Raw genomic sequence first — 18,923 nt, forward strand, 5'->3', positions numbered from 1 at the left:
GTCAGCCTTTCTTTGTGTATTTTTATCTAAGATCCTAGAAGACATTTGGCATGCACAAGTATCAGCCCAAACAGAAATTTTTAGATGCTAAAAACTCAAACAAGTCAGATTTGATGGCCTGCTAATGAGTCAAATATAATAATGACTGGATTCCCTTCTAGGGGAAGAAGTAACACTGGAAGAATGTGACACTGAAACCTTCAGTGACAGAAACTCTATCACCAGGATGCTGCCAGAATTTCCTCTATTGATTATGAACAAGGCTAAGGGTTAGCACTTCCTTAGTTTCAGGTTGGGAACTACGTATTCTTGACTTTATACTTAAGTGAAAAGCTCATCAAACGTCACTGAAGAGACTAGTATACAGAAAACAAACTTAGAGACAATATCTAAGGAAAACAGCGCCTAACCTATGACTTGTTCTTTGATTTACAACTGTGATTGCAGGCCCCACCTCACAGTCATATGCCATAATAGGTAGCAGTTCAACGAGAACCAGCCATAACTTTTCACGTGTTGTAGTGATTCTGAGCTACTTCAGCACATAATTTAGCCTGATGCAGCAAATAATTAAAATGACTAAAGGGACAAGTAACATTCCACAACTGAAAAATGAATGACCAACTTTTTGATCTTGTTCATTTTATTTTCTAATTCCTTTTTTCCCCTAAACTAAAAATTGCCATATTTCACATGAAATTCACTCTCATTATTTTTTCTCATCTCAAATTTGTCTGTTATGGATATGACTCTGAGTTCTCAAATTACATTCTCCGAGGTACCCAAAAAGATAATCTTACATGGGATCACAGGCATTAGTAATCGCAGTCCTGAATCTACCCATGCCAGGAAAGTACTTTCCCAAAAAAGAACAAATATGTATTTCAAAATGGCAACCTCCATGGGAGTGGAAGAGAGTGGAATTCTCCCAGCTGTTTTTCTAGTTGTATATTCTAGCCTTGTTACTTCATCTTTGGGGTTGCTTACAACATAATTCAACACTCTAAGAGCACAAAGACCCCCATCGCACAACTGGGGTCCTGTGTCAGGAAGGCACACCCTACTCAAAAAGAGTAATAAAGCATCAACTCTGCTCCATTTGCCTGAGGTCAATGGGATGTTTGTCCAAAGTTACAAGCATGCTTAGGCACTTGTTTGAAGAAGGGCAAACACAGGCACCTCTTAAAGTGCTTTTCCACGTTAGGGCCTGGGAAAAAAATTCAGGATTGGGCCCATGATAAAAACAGTTCCCTTAGGAAATGTTACCCACACCATAAAAGGAATGAATGACACTGAACTGAAGGGAAGTATAATGAAAATTGTCCACCAATTTTTTGTAAATTCCCATAAAATCTGAGTCTTGATTGGTTCTATGTGCATAATTTTCACTTGAAGTCACGAAAGGTTGACTCCTTAGAGATGCAGGAAATGACTAGCTCATGATAGCATAAAAGGCTGCATAATTGCATGGGCAAAAAGCTGGGTTTTCATCAGTCACTACATTCTCTGATGATATGGCAGTGGTTTTTGATCATGTATCCGATGCACAATAATTAGGCAAAATGACTTACCCTCAATCTTTTCAGTGTTTAGCTCTAAGGGTGCAAGGATTCATTCTTGGAAAGGGAAGATGGTCGTGTGATTTAGGGCACTGGATGAGCACTCAGATCTGAGTCCTATCCCTGGTTCTGCCATAGCCTTGCTGTGTGACCTTGCACAGTCATTTCTCCATGCCTCGGTCTCGCCTAAAATGGGATAACAATAGTTCTTTATTTCAGAGGAGATATGAGTACAAACCAGTTCAAGGCTGTGCCGCAGAGATGCTACAGCAAAGAACGGCACAGAAAAGCTCAGACATGGAATAATACCTTGCTATTAAAATGTGGCAAAACACACAGTAATTAAATGAAATAAGAAATACAAAACATAGGCTGATTTTTGAGGAATGCAACATTGATAGGCTTTTCTCTGTAACCTGAAATTAAAGCAAACTTCAGTGGGATTCTTATCGGTATGAACGATTTTTACCTGACTCTGTTTCTGAGATCTGCTAGTACTAGAAGCTGTGTATTAGAAACACCAAGAAAATTACTTCATTGAAAACCTCCACATTGTTTCTGTTTTAAAGCAACCACGATTTCCAGCCTAAGAGAGCGTCAGATAAATATGCAGGGTAAGATTTTCAAAGCTATGGAAGGGGCCTACAAACATGATTTCCTTCAAATTACAGTAAAATATGAGCATGCAAACCTGAGGTAGCTTTGAAACTTCATCTTTGCTTTTGGGTACACTTTCAAATAAATTATAAATGGGGCCACTGATGTTAATTGAACTGTCAGATGTCTGGAATAGCTTCAATACCCCTATTCCAGAGTTACACTGATGCTGGAATTGGACAGAGCTTTAGCAGGGAGCCTTCAGTAATGAATATTTTTCCAAATGCAAAGATGAATCTTTTTCTGTCCACAAACACGTGGATATATAACAGCATTTGTCTCTCATGTGGGGGTCAGTTATGGGCCTGTAGGATCTCGGGGCACATGCCTAGATAAAGCAATTGATGTGGAGATAAACAGATCAAAGGCTGTTCGGTCAGGCAGGAAGAGAGAGAAGAGAGAGATGATGAGACAGATCCTAGGAAGGGAAAATAATTTTTGAGAGACAGAAACAGAGGGATGGCAAAGTCGGGCAGAGAACAGCTGGAAAGCAGACCACAGAAAGGCAACATGGACCCAAGGAGGACAGCCACAAGAACCTCACAGCTGGAATGCTGAAGCCTGTTGGAGGAGCAGACCTGTGAGATGGTGTTCCAAGCAGAGTAAAAAGCCTAAGCTCAAAGACACAGAAGTGCTGGAGCTGCCTAGGAGCCTCCAGGGCTGGAGAGGAGCCTGTAGTCACCGTCCACTGTCTAATAAAGCAGATGCCAAGCAGGACAGGAGAAAAGGAAAGCAAACTGGCACGCAATCCTTGATTTCACTCAACAAAAGCAACTGAAGGGCAGTTCTGGAAAGATGAAGCACAGAATTAAATGTAATGAATTGACTAGAGAATCAGCGATCATGCACGATATTGTAACACTGAGATTCTTTTTGGGCAGTCCACTACACATATACTTTCTGACCAGGAAAGACCTCAAAAAGGGATGAAATCAGACCAACAACTTCTGAATCTCTGGACAGAGGAAGCGACTGCAGAATGTAAAACAGAAAAACGTTTTACCCCCAAATCTCTACCTAGTATGTGCAAGGACAAAAACGACAAGGTGTTAAAGGATTGCATGGAAACGTGACTTACAACTATCATCTTCAACTCCATCATTAAGTCCCCTACTAGCCTCCCACCCCACAGATAACAGAGATGTCAATCAGATATCTTGCAGCTCCAATTGCTCACACCCTTCCCTGTAACACTCCAAATGTTGCACTTTAAAAGTCCAGATGGAGTCCACCTCCAGTAGACAGCGGAAGAAGATATGACACGGCATTCACAAATGCACAGAGAACTGTTTAATTTACAGCCACAATGGTGAAACAAACCATTTCAGAGCTGGGACATTCAAAGTTAAGTCTGACACTCATTCTTATATTCACTTATTGTGCTTAAGTATTAGAGAACACAGGATTACATTAACAGTACACAACAATCTGAGATCCCTGCAGGACCGAGTAGTGAAAGGGATGAGCAAGAATGAGGGACCAGCCCCTCAAGTGGTGTAAGCTGGTACAGCTCCATCGCAGGCAATGGAGTGATGGTGATTTACACCAGCTGAGGATATGGCCCTTGAAATGTCCAACTTAACTTTGAATTAATGTCTCCTGTGTCACAACCTTTAATGTTACTGTTCCTTCTGGTTGTATCTGCCACCTTGAAGAAGGACTAATACTGTAGCCTGTAATGTTCGAAAGGCTGGCGGGTAGCATCTCAGCTGGACTACAGTAAATGACATTTAGGTCATGACACTACTCCTCGTATTTTAAAAACCATGGACTGGATCCTCATCTGATGTAAATTAGCTTAGGGGCGGCTGAAGTCAAAAATATTTGCCAATTTATACTAGCTGAGAATATAGCCCTGAGATTTTTGTGTTTGCTGCTGCATGCCGTGTAAACACTGTGCTTGAGAACAAAGACGCATGTGCGTTTCATTCCTGGTAACAAAATGAACTCGAGACTGCAAGTCTCAAACAAACAACTACTGGAAAAGACTCCATTCAGTCTTCATTCTCTCCTGGTTTTCTGAATTTGGCATAACACATTTATTTGCTGGCACCAATAAAATGCATGCCTCTCAGTTTGCCCTTTTTTCAAGGCTTTAATATAGGGCCAGACCCACTCGTGATGTAAATCAGCAGAGCTCCATTATACTCAATGGAGTTACTCCAGGGAAGCTGGCCCGCAGACCTGAATGCGACCTTCTTATGCCAGTGCAACCACAGGACTCTCAAGAAGTTGTTTTGCAAATTATTCCACTTAAGTGACTTTGACATCCTTTCATACCTGCACAGTGTCTGAGTGGGTCACATAATGCTTTTCATCTACATGATTTTAATGGATATATGTTTTGTTTTTTTTTTCATTAGATATCTTTTAGACAAAAAAGGAACGGAGCAACATTATTGGCATCCCACTGAAACATAAATATATAAATTACATTTTATACACTTTTTTTAAACGCAGACACATACATTCATGTGCATAACATTGTGAACAGTACACTTAGTGGAAAACAAGCACAGACAATCTTAGTTAAATGTATTTCCAGTTTTGGTGCTCAACAAATACACTGGGAAAATGATCACAAAATAGAACGGTGACTAACTCTATCTCTGCATTAGCATCTGAAGCCAATAATGCCTGTTAGCTAACATTGCTTTGTTTGGTTGAAATTGGACATAGCTACAGGAACGGGAGGGGAATGTTTGAACTATATTTAAAGAAATGGAAGGTTAAAAATCTCTCTTTTGTTATTTTAAGGTTCTGCAGTTCATTCACATTTGAAGTGATTTTCTTACTTGAGTGGAAACACTGTTTTCAAGACACACTTTTTTGTCATTCCAAACTAAGAAAACTCTTTCACCTCTTTGCAGATGTTTCACAAATAGAAGAATCCAGTAGTTCATTTTACATATCCAATGTGATAATCCAACTAAAACAAAGGGTACATAATCCAAACTACTGGGGTGGGGCAGTGATTTTGGCCAAGTGAGTCGCCATGTCATGTCTGGCACAGCCCTAGGTTTCCAAAGCGGTGCAGAAGGATTTAGCCATGTGGCTCCCACTGCAATCCGTGGGGAACTGAACATTTAATCCTTTGGCACTTTGAAAACGCAGGAGCTGGTGCCAGAATATTTTATCTGCCCTGCTATAGTTAAAATAGATTTTGATGTTATTTGGGCTATTCTACTACAAAAATATGACCACAAAATGCTTTTTTTTTCTTTTTTCTTTTTTTTTTTTGGTTCAAGAAAACATAGCAGGCTTTCTCAGGTATATAAAACTGTTAATTTTTAGATAAAAATACAAACTTCACCTTTACAAAAACACATATTTCTGTTGAATACACATAAAGCATAACATTTTACCAAAAATAAAGAATTTTAGGTTTTGTTCAAATATTTGCAGCAAGGTAGTTCCCATGCCACCATGACATTGTACAATGCAGATACAAGAATTTGTACATTTCACACAGCTCCAACTTGTGAAATAAAAGTATCTGTATACTGATAAGAATGACAATTGCTAACACAATATCACTAGTAGGCAACTGGCATAAGTCTTAAAGGAAAAAAAAGGATTTTTGCATGGATATCGTATGATTTGTTTACGCACATCTCTCTTTTTTCTCTTTTTTTTTTCTTTTTATGTAATGCTTTAAATTACGGGGGAGGTTGGGGAACATAAACCAAGAAACGTCTAGAAAATTATGCATAGGTATACCATTTTTATTTTAATACATCTCATTAGTTTGCATCCCACTAGGAGAAATACCATAATGTTTTGTGTTCTGCTTATTGTTATACCAGTCTTTTATATGTGTTATTGGCAAATGTAGTCCAAGAGATAATAAAAAGCTAGGCAAAGAGTAAAAAGAAAACTTAATAATCACTTTATGGTGTAAAAAAAAAAAAAATCCACTTAAGGCTCCCCAGAAGGTTTTTTTGTATAGACTTTTAAAACACCACCAAGCAAGGATGTATTGTTCTATAGTGTTTGCGTGGCATTTGATCATTTCATACATTCCTGCTTTTTTTGTGCCTGAAGTCCATCAGTGTCCATCCATCTTCATCAAGAACGCAGGCACATTTCTTGACGTAAAGCACCGTTGACTGCTCTGACAGAAATCCACTATTCACTTAGATTTTTGTCATGTTTTTGAGTACTTTTGGTATCCTCCATTCATTCAACTGTCTTTTTTTCTTTTCTGTTTTTCTTTCTTTCATTTTTTTTCTTTTTTGGACAGGGAAGCTTCCTATTGTTTCACAGAGTGCTACAATACTTGCTTTGATGTCACATTAAACAAATGTACATTGTCTCTTTGTTCTCATTAAGTGTTCTTTTGAGCCAGTTTTTTCACATAGGAGAACAAATAAAGTATACAGTCAATAAGCACCATACATAGTAGGTTCAGGAATGTAACAAACCATGTACATCCATGTCCCAGAGAGAAGTTTTTTTTCTAGCTTATTTTCACCTTACATCTGCAGGAGAGAAAAAAGATACAATAACTCTATGATTAGAATCAAAGGTCCTATCCTCTAAGTAGATGACTTAAAAAAAAAAAAAAACTGTTCTGCATGAAGAGTCACTAACCTGGGACAAGAAGTTCTAAATGCTGTTTTGATTGAGTTTACATGCTCACTTTTAAAGTTGAATTTTAGAAAATCTTTGCTTCTATCATACTACTCCCAATAAATACCTGTTAATCTGAAACAGGATATCAAGTTTAGCATTCTTTAGAAACGATACATCAGTATAAATGAAAACTGCCATTGGGAGTTTATGTGCAAAAATAGGTGCTTGAAATTAAATTCACCATCATCCAGATGTTAGGCACATACACTGCAAAAACCAAATCATTCCCGCTCCAAATACTAGAATCAATTGCAAGTGCTGCAGTTTACATAATTTCAATTCATTAAGAAATGGAAACTCCATATTTAATTTGGAATACGTATCGCCATAATCATACATTGCTAATATGTTGGCCAAAGGATTTCAGTCATTTTTGCATTGAGAGGGTGTTTTTCACTACACTGAAAACCTCATGAATTTTGATGACTGACTGTCATCATCCTACTGAGACTGAACAGACCAAAAAAAAAAAAAATCTTAATTTTCTGGTGTAAGTAACACAGGGCCCTGCAACACAAAAACATGGTACTTCTAAGCATCTTCCTTGTCAGGTAGGCAGACCATCAGACTGTCTCAGGTGCATGTACAATCAATCCCAGTTCATGCCAAAACATGGGTTTGATGGTCACGCATATAATAGTATTTGCTGTCTGTACACTCAATGTTTTACAGCCAATGACTGGAAACACAAGAATTTATAACCTGGCAATTCATTCATGCATTATTATGTGATGCTTTGACCTCAGAAATCAATAATGAAACAAAAGCAGAGGCAATGGAACTTGAGATTTCAGAAGCTGAAGTATTAGCCCCCTCCAAAAAAAAAGAAACAAAAAAGGCAAGAAAAGGAAGTAGCTCAAGAATGTAAGATGCTGATGGTGATGTGGAGCTTAAAAGAAAAATACCAGCAGGTAGAATTATCAAAGCCAATCAAATCTAATCTCTTTGCAGCCTTGAGGTAGCAAGTGTCAAGATTTTGAACAGTGATTAAGTTGAAGTGATGATATTTGATTAAGTTTTCCAGTACTTGTGCTATTAGGGTGTTCAGCATATAGGTCCTACCTGAGTATCAAATAGTTGCAGTAGGTTTTATGTTGGTTTTAACTTTTTTCGTTTCCGTTTTTTACCTGATTCCCTAGGCCTTCCTGTTAACATAAGGGCAGGGCTGGTAAAAAGCCCTAAGGTAATGCATTTCATTGAACACTGAAGTAATATATACTCAAACCATTTACATTTCAAAGAAATCCCATTATCCTTTGCATTAAAGTAATAACTTTATAACGTCTGATTTGACATTCCGTTTACAAAGTAATTATACAAAAGTAAAGAAATAATAAACGAAGCTGGCATTGCATACGTCATTTCCAAGATCCATCTATAATTACTGTTACCATGCAGTAGTCAACATTTGCTTTCAGCTCTGTAGTTAAGCTATTTTCAGCTCATCATCCACTTGCTGGTGCAAGTTTTGTTCCTATCAGTAATTAAATCCTAGAAATCTATATTCTTCCATGACAAGTCTACCCCATTTTTCACACACACCAAAAAGAAAAGTTTTCATCTTAGAATCTTAACTGCTTAGTCTTTGGCAATTAAAGACATTTTGGAAAACTGAAATTGATCTAATGAAACTTTTTTTCCAGATAGAAGACATATAGAAAAAATATCAAACCATACGCACATAAAAATAACCATTTTAAATTTGGTTTTGTCTACTCATAACTAGTTTCAGCTAAAACACTCCGCTCAGATTATAAATTGATGTCCAATAAAATCACAGCAGAAGCCTAACTTTGCTTTTATACAAATTCTAATTCTTTTGCTCTGTACATAGCAACTGAAGTTTACATTTGCTTCGATCAGACTTATGTCTCCATGCTAGATGGAGACAGTACAGAAAACCCTTCCTTACCAAGCCACCTACAAAATCCATCACCTTTGGGCAGCTTTCCTCCTATATTTACCTGCTCTTCACTGACTCTCATTTTGGGGCTGGGTCTACTGCACCCCTAAATTCCCAGCAGAGGTGAAAGCAAACTTTTGAGGTTGCCTTCAACCAAAATCAGGAGAAAGGGAGGTGTCCTTTCTACTGTAGTGGGTTTCCTGAATATGTGTCAAGTTCTGCAATGATTGCTCCCTAGCAAGAGGATCTGAGCTAACGATTTTAGGTGGTTTTATGAAAGTCACATTGAAAGTAAATATTTTTCCCCATAAATCTTTCCCCATGGTATCTTAATGTTGGCTTGATAAGGCAAACTTACATTTAATGTGACAACTGACAAGAGATTCTTGACTATATGTAAGTAAGAAAACAACAGGAATGGGCAATGTTGTTTCAGAACTCCTTACTCCTGAATATTGAATTTATTCCTAAGTGCTTTACATTCATTTCATTAATATTTTCCCCAAGGTCAAGTAAATCTCAGCCTTAGCCTTGTCTTCACAAAGTCTAAAGAAATTAGGCAACAGAGTTCACCAATAAGCTGCAACACGGCAACCTTTAACTTAGTTAAGCAAGACCTGAATACTGTTGGGCATTTATGTTTATGTAAAGGCTAAGGCTAACCTGATGAGAACTGATACACTTTAAGCTTCAAATGCAAACTCTTTATCCAGCACAAACTGTCCCTAATTTTGCATCTTCAACACACAGAGTAACTGGAAGCTTCTCTACTGAGTTCACTGGAAGCAAAGTTTGCTTTACATTCTTTACTAACACAAAATAGGGTCCATATGAAATCACCATTAATGCAAAGGGAAAAAAAAAAGGAAAACATACCAGTTTCTTCTTCTCTATAATCTGAATTAGTATTTGATGATGTACAGGTACATTCCATATGCTCTTCTAATCTCACCAGAACTTCTTTTAATTTTGGCTTTTTTCTAACATATTCCACTTTTGCCACCTATAAAATACGATGAAGCATGTACTGAGACACATTAACATAGTTATAGTTCAGAACTGAAGACAGATAACTATATACCTCTATTTTTTAATGTAGCCAAACCCATACAAAAAGTTAGCATACTAACGATCTTTTATCTTAATTGTGCATCATGTAACTATTTATTGCACAGACTATTTGTTTATTCATGTTCAGCAGTTTGAAACAATTTTCTTTTCCCCCAAGAGATAAAACAATTTCCCATTCATTTTGGTTTGGAGTTTTAAGCAACTCAGTTTTCACATATATCACAATAAACTTCTATATGGATTCAAATCAGTGGTTGTTCTTGTAGACTGCCACTTTTAGCATGATCTTCTGTACATGTTGACCACTGTTCTTAAGCTGATGGCTAACAGTGAAGGCATTACGTTGGTTTGTAATACATTTTATAATTTACAAATTAGTGTCTCCAGAGCCATTTGAACGTAAAGTGTCCAACTCTTTATACAACCAGGATCTGAATATCAGCTTAGAAAGCAGCAATCTCAATCCTACTCACTTCTTGCAATGACCTGGAACTTGTTTACAGGACTTCTCATGCACTGTTTTTAGGTCCAAGGGAACTACCACTAGCAAACTGGATCCAGCCTTTGGCTTTATGGTGGATAGCTGACAGGTACGCTATTTCTCTCCAGTCCATCCAACTGCTTCCAACTGCACTGCTCCAGTTTGGGCCAAAGCACTGGTATCCTTAAAAAAAAAAGTCTGGAGGGCAAGGTGAGGTTGGAGGAAGGAGCATGCTGGAGAAGCTCTGGCTACATGCAGCTCTCACATCTGAAGGAAACCAATGCAGAAGAGAAGGATGTTGGGGTGGGTGGGATACTGAACGTGAGGACATCCTGACCAACTTGGTGCCAACAGCCAGGAGAGAAGGAACGGCGCAGGGGGCAGGAACACTGCCATGCTGGGGTGCTGAAATGGGTTGAGGAATGCCAGGCACAGACTTGTGCTAAGTGTAACGGGCACGATGGTCATAGTTGTGCAAGGGAATATGGCATAATGTGGGCAAAGAGAGTGCTAGACAGTGCATAAGGGGTCCAATGTTTAGTTTATAATTGTGTTAAACACTGCATGAATAGGTGATCATCATTTGCTTGGAACAGAAATCACTGAAATGAAATCATGGCCTCTCAGTCCGACTAATGATTTATCTACCATTTGACAAAAGGGGGCTGCAATGTGGCTGTCCCAGCAAACAAGAAGACTACATAGTACAGGTATGCACTATAAATAAGATAGATGAGGGAGTGGAAGGACAGGAGAGGCTGGTTGTCCCTACAAAAGTTACATGACAAAGCCATAGAGTCTGATCCAACCAAAAGCTGCAGTTACTACCAAATAAAGCATCCGCAATTACACTACACTCTCCTGGTAATGGTTTACTTGCGTGTTTGGTGGGGATTTAATGCTCCAAATCAATCTTCACACTATGAAAATCATCCCTTCACCCTCCCAAAAGTGGAACAACAGTGTCACAAAATGAGAGTGGTGTCTGGAAAAAAACATCACACTCCCAGTTTACAGAAACATTCTTCTGGCTCTGTGGACACAAACTACCAAGGACCTCTGAATGACAGTAACAGAAGCTAGAGTAAAATCCTGGCCTTATTGAAGTCAATGGGAGATCTGCCATTGCTTTCACAGAGCCAGTTCAGATCCACATTTTAGTCACCGCCTCTTCCGTCAACAGGGTCTGGAGACAATTTTCATTTACCCAGCAAACAAAAGTTGCAGAGAGACAGATGCAGTAACTAAAGTGTCCACATTAAAAGGTATCTTCCAAAACTGTCAGATCTCCATATAAACAGATTAAGAACTGGCCTTGACATACAAGAATGCTTTTGCGGAAAGCCTAACTATGGGTTGAAGCAGCGTGTTTCAAAATCTCCTATCAGAACCCAACTCCACCAAGCCTTTGAACGCAAAGATTTGAAAATGTATGGTACATCTGAGTCATCTGGCATCAAAGGATGACTAATCCTTAAAATTTACAAAAACAAACAGTAATTAAGACACCTCCATCATCAGAGACAAAGAGACCCAGCAATCATGTAACAGCTTTCAGATCTGCCGTGCTTATTACAGCTGTTAGAATAAACCAGTCTTATTGAAAATTACACGCAACAAAAATAAACTGTAATCAAGCTTTTTAACGTCTGCCCTTGTTTTGCTTTGTTTTCTAAACTGAAAGATATATGCAGTTCCTGTGGCTATTTGGTATTAAGCAACAGTAAAAAAAACCCCGATAATTCTTTGAAGAATAGGATCATAATGAATTTATGCAGCAATTTAAAGCTGTTTTTTACTCTACTGTAGTTAAAATACAATCCAGCATATGTTCCACTGCCCTACTTCATGCTACACAAGTTAAAGGAATGTCATTTTGTAAGATGTTGCAAATATTCAAACTGAAGCACGAACCAGATAAATTGCTGTGCTTGTGTCATCAGTTAATACCTGCTGCCACACAGGATCTGTAATTAATGCTTATCTAAAATGATACGGGTTGCAGGTCAGATTTTCAGTGGGTATAAACAGGGATAGCTATGCTAACAGCATGGGACTTGGCCTTGTGTTAACATCTTTTTTCTTCTTTGTATTTTCCTCCCTGGTGTTTATCTTGCGCAGTTACTCTTAGGGGTATTACCAAATGCTTTGAGATGGTCAGTCCTCAACAAACCAACATCAGCTTCTTTTACTCATCTCTAACACAACAAAACTAAAACTCATGACAACCTCAAACCCTCCAAACCCACAAAATATCACTATATAAAAACTCTCTAAGAGAAAGACAGTGAAATATCTGACTAGCTTAGTTAAATGGCCTCTCATCGGTGGCACCATACTTGTATCACTGTAGACTCTAGGTATGGTGTGGTGGCTAAGTAAAAATGAAAATAAAATCTGATACAAATATGCGGCCTAACAGAAACATCATGGGAACACCTTTTCTAGAGCTTCTCCTGAAGAGAAGGGAGCAATAGCAGGAAAAAAACAAGACTGTAAGCAGAAGCGTCCAAAACATGTCGAGCACAAAGCCCAAACTTATCATGGGCAGGAACTTGCAAGAGAAGTCTCAGCGCAGAAAATTCCTCGTAACAGCAAAACTCATGTGGCTGATAGCTAAATACAGGATGGGAAATAAAACCAAAATACAACTGAATGAGGATGCTTTTTGGAAGCATCTGTTTCTTCTGTATTAAAATAAATGCATGGGCAGCGACAGGGAGACCAGCCACCTCACAGCCTGGCAGCCACCCATCCTAAAATACCCATTAAAGACGTTTACAGGGCACGCCTCAGGCAAAATCCCTACCTAAGAAAAGCCTTGTGCAGTTACTTAAGGTGGGGTAGGAAGAGCTTTCCCTGCAGGGAAGCGCGGCCCAGGGCTGCACCGTCCTGTTAGCACACAAGGCAGGGACGGCCCTGACACAGCTCCAGGGACAGGGGGTGGCCCTGTCAGTGCCTGGGGTGGCGGGAAGCCCTGTCACAGCCCCGGGGGGGGGGGGGGGTGTCTGCGGCCGGGCCAGGCCCCGGGGCGGCGGGAAGCCCCCTCACGGCAGCGCGGCACGCCGGGAAACGCAGTCCCCGCGGCGCGGGAAGCTGAGGCGGCCGCGGGTCACGCTGGGAAGGCGTCGGCGGAGCGGGGCAGCAGTGCGAACCCGCGGCGGGAGCCACCTCAGAGGGCGGCTTGGCGGTGTGCCTCAGCGAGGGCACGGGTGGAGGAAGGGTCCGGGGGCAAAACTGGAGGGTGCTGCAACAAAGCCGCTACCCGCCCCGGGGTGAGAAATGGCTGATGGGGGGGTCTCTACATCCTCTCTCTGCAAGCGGGAGGAGCCCAGCCTTGCCCTGTCAGGCAACTTGCGTCGGCAGGGTTCCTCTCACGCTCTGAGGGCACCTCTCTCCGGTTTTCCGTCTTGTCTTCACCTGTATCGGGCTTTCCCCTGTTTCTCTCGTTCTTAAATTGACCTTTGATACCTGTCAGCTGGTCCTGCCTGCAGGTCCCACCGAGTGCCGGCAGTAATCTCCAGTTAAGCCACAGCTAAAATCAAAGTGCTGTTTATTCTAATGATAGAAACAGTCACTGAAGAAAAATGTTCTTAAAACTGCAGACATTACATACAGCCACTTTACCTACACGTGCCATTCGTTCTGCAAGGCCTTTTTAACCTCTTCAGAGGCTGGGCAGCTCTGCTGAACGACTCCTTTTGAATTCCTGCATTTTTTTCCATCTCTCTTCGAAGCCTCTCTGAACAACTCCCAGATGACAGCTGAGGAGCTGCCCCTGCGTTCCTTCCTTTCCAGCTCCTGTTCTCTGCGTCTTTCCCTCATATTAATTTACTGTAAGAACATACTAGGTTAAACTTCCCCAAATCAGCTCAACATTGAATATTCAGGAATGGCTAAAGCTGGTACGGCTATGGCTCAAGGCCAAGCAGAAGGCAAAGCTGAGGTAGATGGACTGATGCAGCTTTTGTTTCTTAGTTTGGAAATGAGTATTGCTGCAAACAGCCGTAATATTCAGCTTGGGTATTCAAAATGAGCAGTATAGGCAGGATTTGCTCTATAATATTAACTGTTTTTTGCTGCCGTGACCAAATATACAAAGAACATCATGCTCAACATTACGAGAAACCTCTTGGGAAGACTCAGTTCAGAAACCCCCCCAAATAAATTATGGTCTGGTACTTGGTAAATACTTGATCTCGCTGTGCAGAAGCAACAGAATCTGCAGATGTTACTGAAATGCTTTTGCAGACAGGAGAGGAAATATATCTGTAATAGAAACCAACACCCCTAACTCACCAGTCCTTGTCACCATTACTCTATCAGGAGAGAAATGCAATTTTTTCCTTCCTATCAAAGAGCAACCCCCAACCAGCCGCTTTATTTCAGTCCGATATTTGCAGTGCTGTACAGGTACAGCTTGCTGAATAGGGATGTCTTTAGGACCAGGAGGCTGTGCTCTCATGGGCTCACTCTGTTATGGTGCAGGGCAAACCTACCTTTTACTAACCCACCCCATGAAAGGGAAACCTTAGAGGACCCATTTTGGGAAAGCTGTGCCACCAACACCCCCGGCTTGGAGCCTCCTTACAGCTGCAATTCCACAAGCCCATTAACGGTACTTCACTGACCAAGGCGCAGTGAAGGCGAAGTAAGGACATCCCCGAACCCTACAGCCTTTGCATGATATTCCCAGGAAAGGAATGCCCCAATATAAGCACCTCCGCTGCTCCTCCCACACTGCCACGGCTGTCTTTTAACCTTGACTACAGTGGCCCTCAGTAAGACAAAGAAAACACCCTTTGCTTTCGCCTGTTGCATGATGCAAACCCACTTGCTGACCTTTCTGGGTGAACATTTTTCTAGTGTGAATGGGCCAGCTATGATCTCACTACCTTGTCAATGAAGAGGAAGTGGGGAAAGCCTTTTCAGTGTTTAATCAAAAGAGGGCTTTTATGCAGTCTGACATCAGGGGAAAACACAAGACGGCTTTCCAACCGCACTGCAGGAACAGCTGAGAAGGCTCTCCAAAACCACTCCCCCTACCTTTCCAGCGACCCTCACTCTGGGCCAGCTACTTAATGGCATGAGCAGACATTCAGCTCTGAACGTAGGATTGGCAAAAGGCTCATAAAACCATCAATTATATCAAAGCTACCGGAGGATCTGACTCTGGAGGGCATAAATATGGATTCTGTTCAGACTTCTGGTGTGACAGTGGGGTCAGCCTACAACCTTTACAATGAACATCCTGTTCCTGCTTGACCTCTTGTCCTTTTTTTCCCTTCTACTTAATGACTGTTTGGAGCAGTCTTGGAGCTTGGAAAAAAAAAAAGTCTCCAAAGCTGGCTGACGTATATTGATATTGCTCGTGGCAATATATTTACACAGCCACAAAAGCAGCTGCTCAGCTAAGCCTACTTTTAGCTTGCGCCCTACTAAAATGAATGCAAATCTAAAAGCACTAAAACCGTATCAGTGGACTGAATGAGAAACTAAGACTTCTTCAATGTGGTGGCCCCAGCAATGACATCCTGCAAAGCTGCTGCCAGAAGTGGAGTTCGCAGCTTCTACGGAACCCTCATGTCCCCAGCAGCAGGGGACTTCGACGGCCAAACCTCTCCCTCTCTCTCTAATCTTCCCCATCACTGCAGGGGTAGGAAACAAGCACAGGGTTGCAATGTCACACACAGGTACCAACAGCAAGTTCACAATACACGGCTCAACTCTTTGCCGGGCCTCTCCAGCCGCTTTATACACATTAGCTGCTACACAAAATTAACTGGAAGCTGTATCAAACCCAAAGGCAACAGCACTAGTTATTTCGCTTCTACTCTGAATTGAATGGCTGAGAATAGTAGTGCTTCAACTTCTCCACTTAGTTCTCAGGCCTCAAAGAATTATTGGTCCCAATTTTTTCCTCATTTTTAATTGTTTCTGCAAAGTGTATCCCCCAAAAGAAAGGCAGCCAGCAAGTGTAAAGTATAATTATTTTTTAAAAGCTGAGGAAACCTGTTGAGGTGTTTCTCCAGCTTATTTGGGTGTGAAAACGTTTTTCAGATGTTCAGGAACAGGAAAGAAAAAGAAATCCTGCTCAGATGTGTGCCTGTGTGTATGAAAAACAATGAACTGGCTTAGATGCCGTATTTTGTGTTTAGGACGTACAGCACTACATGGGTTAACAGTAGCTTTCTTAGTAAGAAATCCATTGCAAGTACAGTGATCAGTATGCTGTGCTGGGCAATTTTATGTTCAAAAATGTGTTGGATTTTTTTGAATTCTGCTCTTAAAATACTGAGGGCAACAAGAACTCAGAGTCTTAATATAAATGCTAAGTGTAAGTCTAATCTACATGCACATGTAAATCAACATTACTTGTTTAAATACTGATAAAAATTAGAACACAGTGAAGCCGAATGAACATAAGAAATATTTCACGTAATATTTACTGGAAAATTGCAACAGGGATTTTCTCTAATGAGTAAATACAGCATGAAGCCGTTGAGTCTTCTGTCCCTGGGGTAAGATAATTTGAAACACATTTTTTCAGATCAAAAGTGTTATGTTGTCAAATATAAAAGCCCAATTTAGGCTGCATAATATTTAATTAAGAAAATAGCATTCCATACTGTGATTTATTTATTTTTTTAAGTCCAATGCCCCTTGAGTCATTTTATCTTCTTAACTTTTAGATTTGTACTGTGCGAGATCATGGGAAAGACACAATCAACTTTATTTTCATTACAAAAGAAAAACCTAAAGGGAATCCTGTGAAAATCAAATCCAAACCCAAGATTTTCCAGTGATCATGTAACTTGAAAAGACCATCTGCTCACTCAAAATGGAGAGGAGTATTGTATCTGACCCTCCAGCTATGAGGATGGATAATAAAGATCCAGGTCATACAGAACAGCCACAGGAATACCTGGAGTTTTTAGACTGAAGAGGACCCTCTTAGGGCTCTGCAGCCACCGTTTGCTCACCTTGACACTTCTGTGATGTATCCGCGATGGCTGGCATTTCACGCTGCTGGTGTTGCAACAGCCAGTGCAACGTTTCACCTCCACGCAGGGTGGCCATATCAGGAAGTTGGCAGAGGTGGGATCGATCTGACTCCGAGGTATCTCGTATATAACCGTCCGTGTTTTGCAAACAGCTGGGATGGCTTCCTCTGCGAACACAGGAAATTCACACTTCCAGGTGAGCCGCTGCTCTCACCTCAGTGCACCCAGATACTTTACACCATCGATTTATGAGCGGCACCCTTAGCTGGCAGGTTGAGATGATGTTCTCAGTTCCCACTGCGTACCGACAAGTCGGTGCTGCGTACTGTTTGCCTACCACTAAACTGTGTGTGCTAGTCTAGAGAGAAGCTTGACTCACTCCCAAGAGCCCAGCCCTAAAATGAGGGTTTACAATGGCCCGGCTCCCAACATAGCTCAGAGCACATACCATTAGGTAAGGCAATTCTGGCTCTTTAGAAGTGACAGCAAGCCAGGGGCTTCTCCGGATTAGATGATCCTCTAATACAGCCTCCTAGCCACTGCGTAACAGCAGCTGTTGTTTTATAACATTGGGGCCATCATTGCACGCACATATTATCACACAAACATGCAATACCTGGCAAATACCACCACAGAAGTTGCATTGATGATATTTATATCACACCCAAATTGGCTGAGCTGGGGAACAACCTGCACCAGCTTGAAACTTCTGAGTCTTGGGTTTCCGCTTCCAAAACCTTAACATCCCCTCATCAGGGAGTCTGGTCCATCTACCATCCCAAAGGGCAACTACCATTTTTTTTGGATGAACTTATCAAAGCTTTGTACGTGCTGGGTTTTATTTAATTTGTTATTTTTTGAATGAGGCAAAACCACAAGAGTAGCATGACTGAAGAACCTGCAATGTAATTTTCAGCTAAACCAGTATCCTGCTGGGCTCAGGTAAGGGAGCTGGTAGACAACAGTTTCAGCCACATGAGGATCAGAAAGAGTAGCTCTGTGCTGCTGCACAATGCTGCCATGAAAAATCCGACCCACGTATCTTTCTCAACCTAAGGACTGCCTAAGAAGTCAAGCTGACAATTCAAAATGGTCCAGAAAATAATAGCAATTGCAGGGACAACTTCTTTGATGGTAAGTTCTCAGAAGGCAGCTTGTATTTTTCTGCCTTACGGTGGAAGCAGTGATAGCTTTGGGTTAGATGTGTCAGGGAACTGGAATACTGCCTGCACTTCTTCAGTTACTTCTGAAGTACAAGAAGTTCAGGCCTGGTCTGTGCCTGTAACATGAAAACCTAGGCCTAGTTTTGAAAGAGATGCATTTCAGTCAGCTAAATAGAGTGAAAATTCTTCTTCTCAATCCCCAATGCCATGAACTCAAGAAAATTAATGGATCCAATACTGCAAGATAGCTGGCAACTCCTACAAGTTATTGAGCATATCCAGTTCCCACTGACTTTTCTGGGGAGGCATTCAACACCTTGCAGAGTAAGGTGCCAAGTGTAGCAGACTGTTTCAGAACCGCTGTTCTCTAGAGGCATTCAATGTGACGAGCGCGCTTGCCAATTCACACTGCAAACCCATGCTGACAGCATGCTGTGCTATCCACTGCGT

The 18,923-nt window shown here is 41.0% G+C and overlaps 1 protein-coding gene across 6 annotated transcripts in view; it reads right to left on the reverse strand.

Annotated features, from left to right (window-relative positions):
- The window catches only part of PDGFA (platelet derived growth factor subunit A), a 36,479-nt gene that overhangs the window by 7,112 nt on the left and 10,444 nt on the right, over positions 1-18,923 (reverse strand). For 2 of the 6 annotated variants that reach the window (XM_087733483.1, XM_087733484.1), the window contains exons 4-6: positions 17,290-17,477; positions 9,631-9,757; positions 1,572-1,745 (exon numbers count right to left, since the gene is read on the reverse strand). In XM_087733483.1, the coding sequence (XP_087589609.1) occupies positions 1,612-1,745; positions 9,631-9,757; positions 17,290-17,477 (449 nt within the window). In that variant the 3' untranslated portion in view covers positions 1,572-1,611. Of the gene's footprint in view, positions 1-1,571; positions 1,746-3,491; positions 6,698-6,809; positions 6,924-7,913; positions 7,997-9,630; positions 9,758-17,289; positions 17,478-18,923 lie in introns of those variants that run through there. The other 4 variants (XR_015699048.1, XR_015699049.1, XM_087733485.1 and 1 more) reach the window with 4 other exon arrangements.

This window comes from Nipponia nippon, unplaced genomic scaffold (assembly GCF_047370975.1).
Source record: "Nipponia nippon isolate SJK-2023a ecotype South Korea unplaced genomic scaffold, ASM4737097v1 scaffold_5, whole genome shotgun sequence".
NCBI lineage: Eukaryota > Metazoa > Chordata > Aves > Pelecaniformes > Threskiornithidae > Nipponia > Nipponia nippon.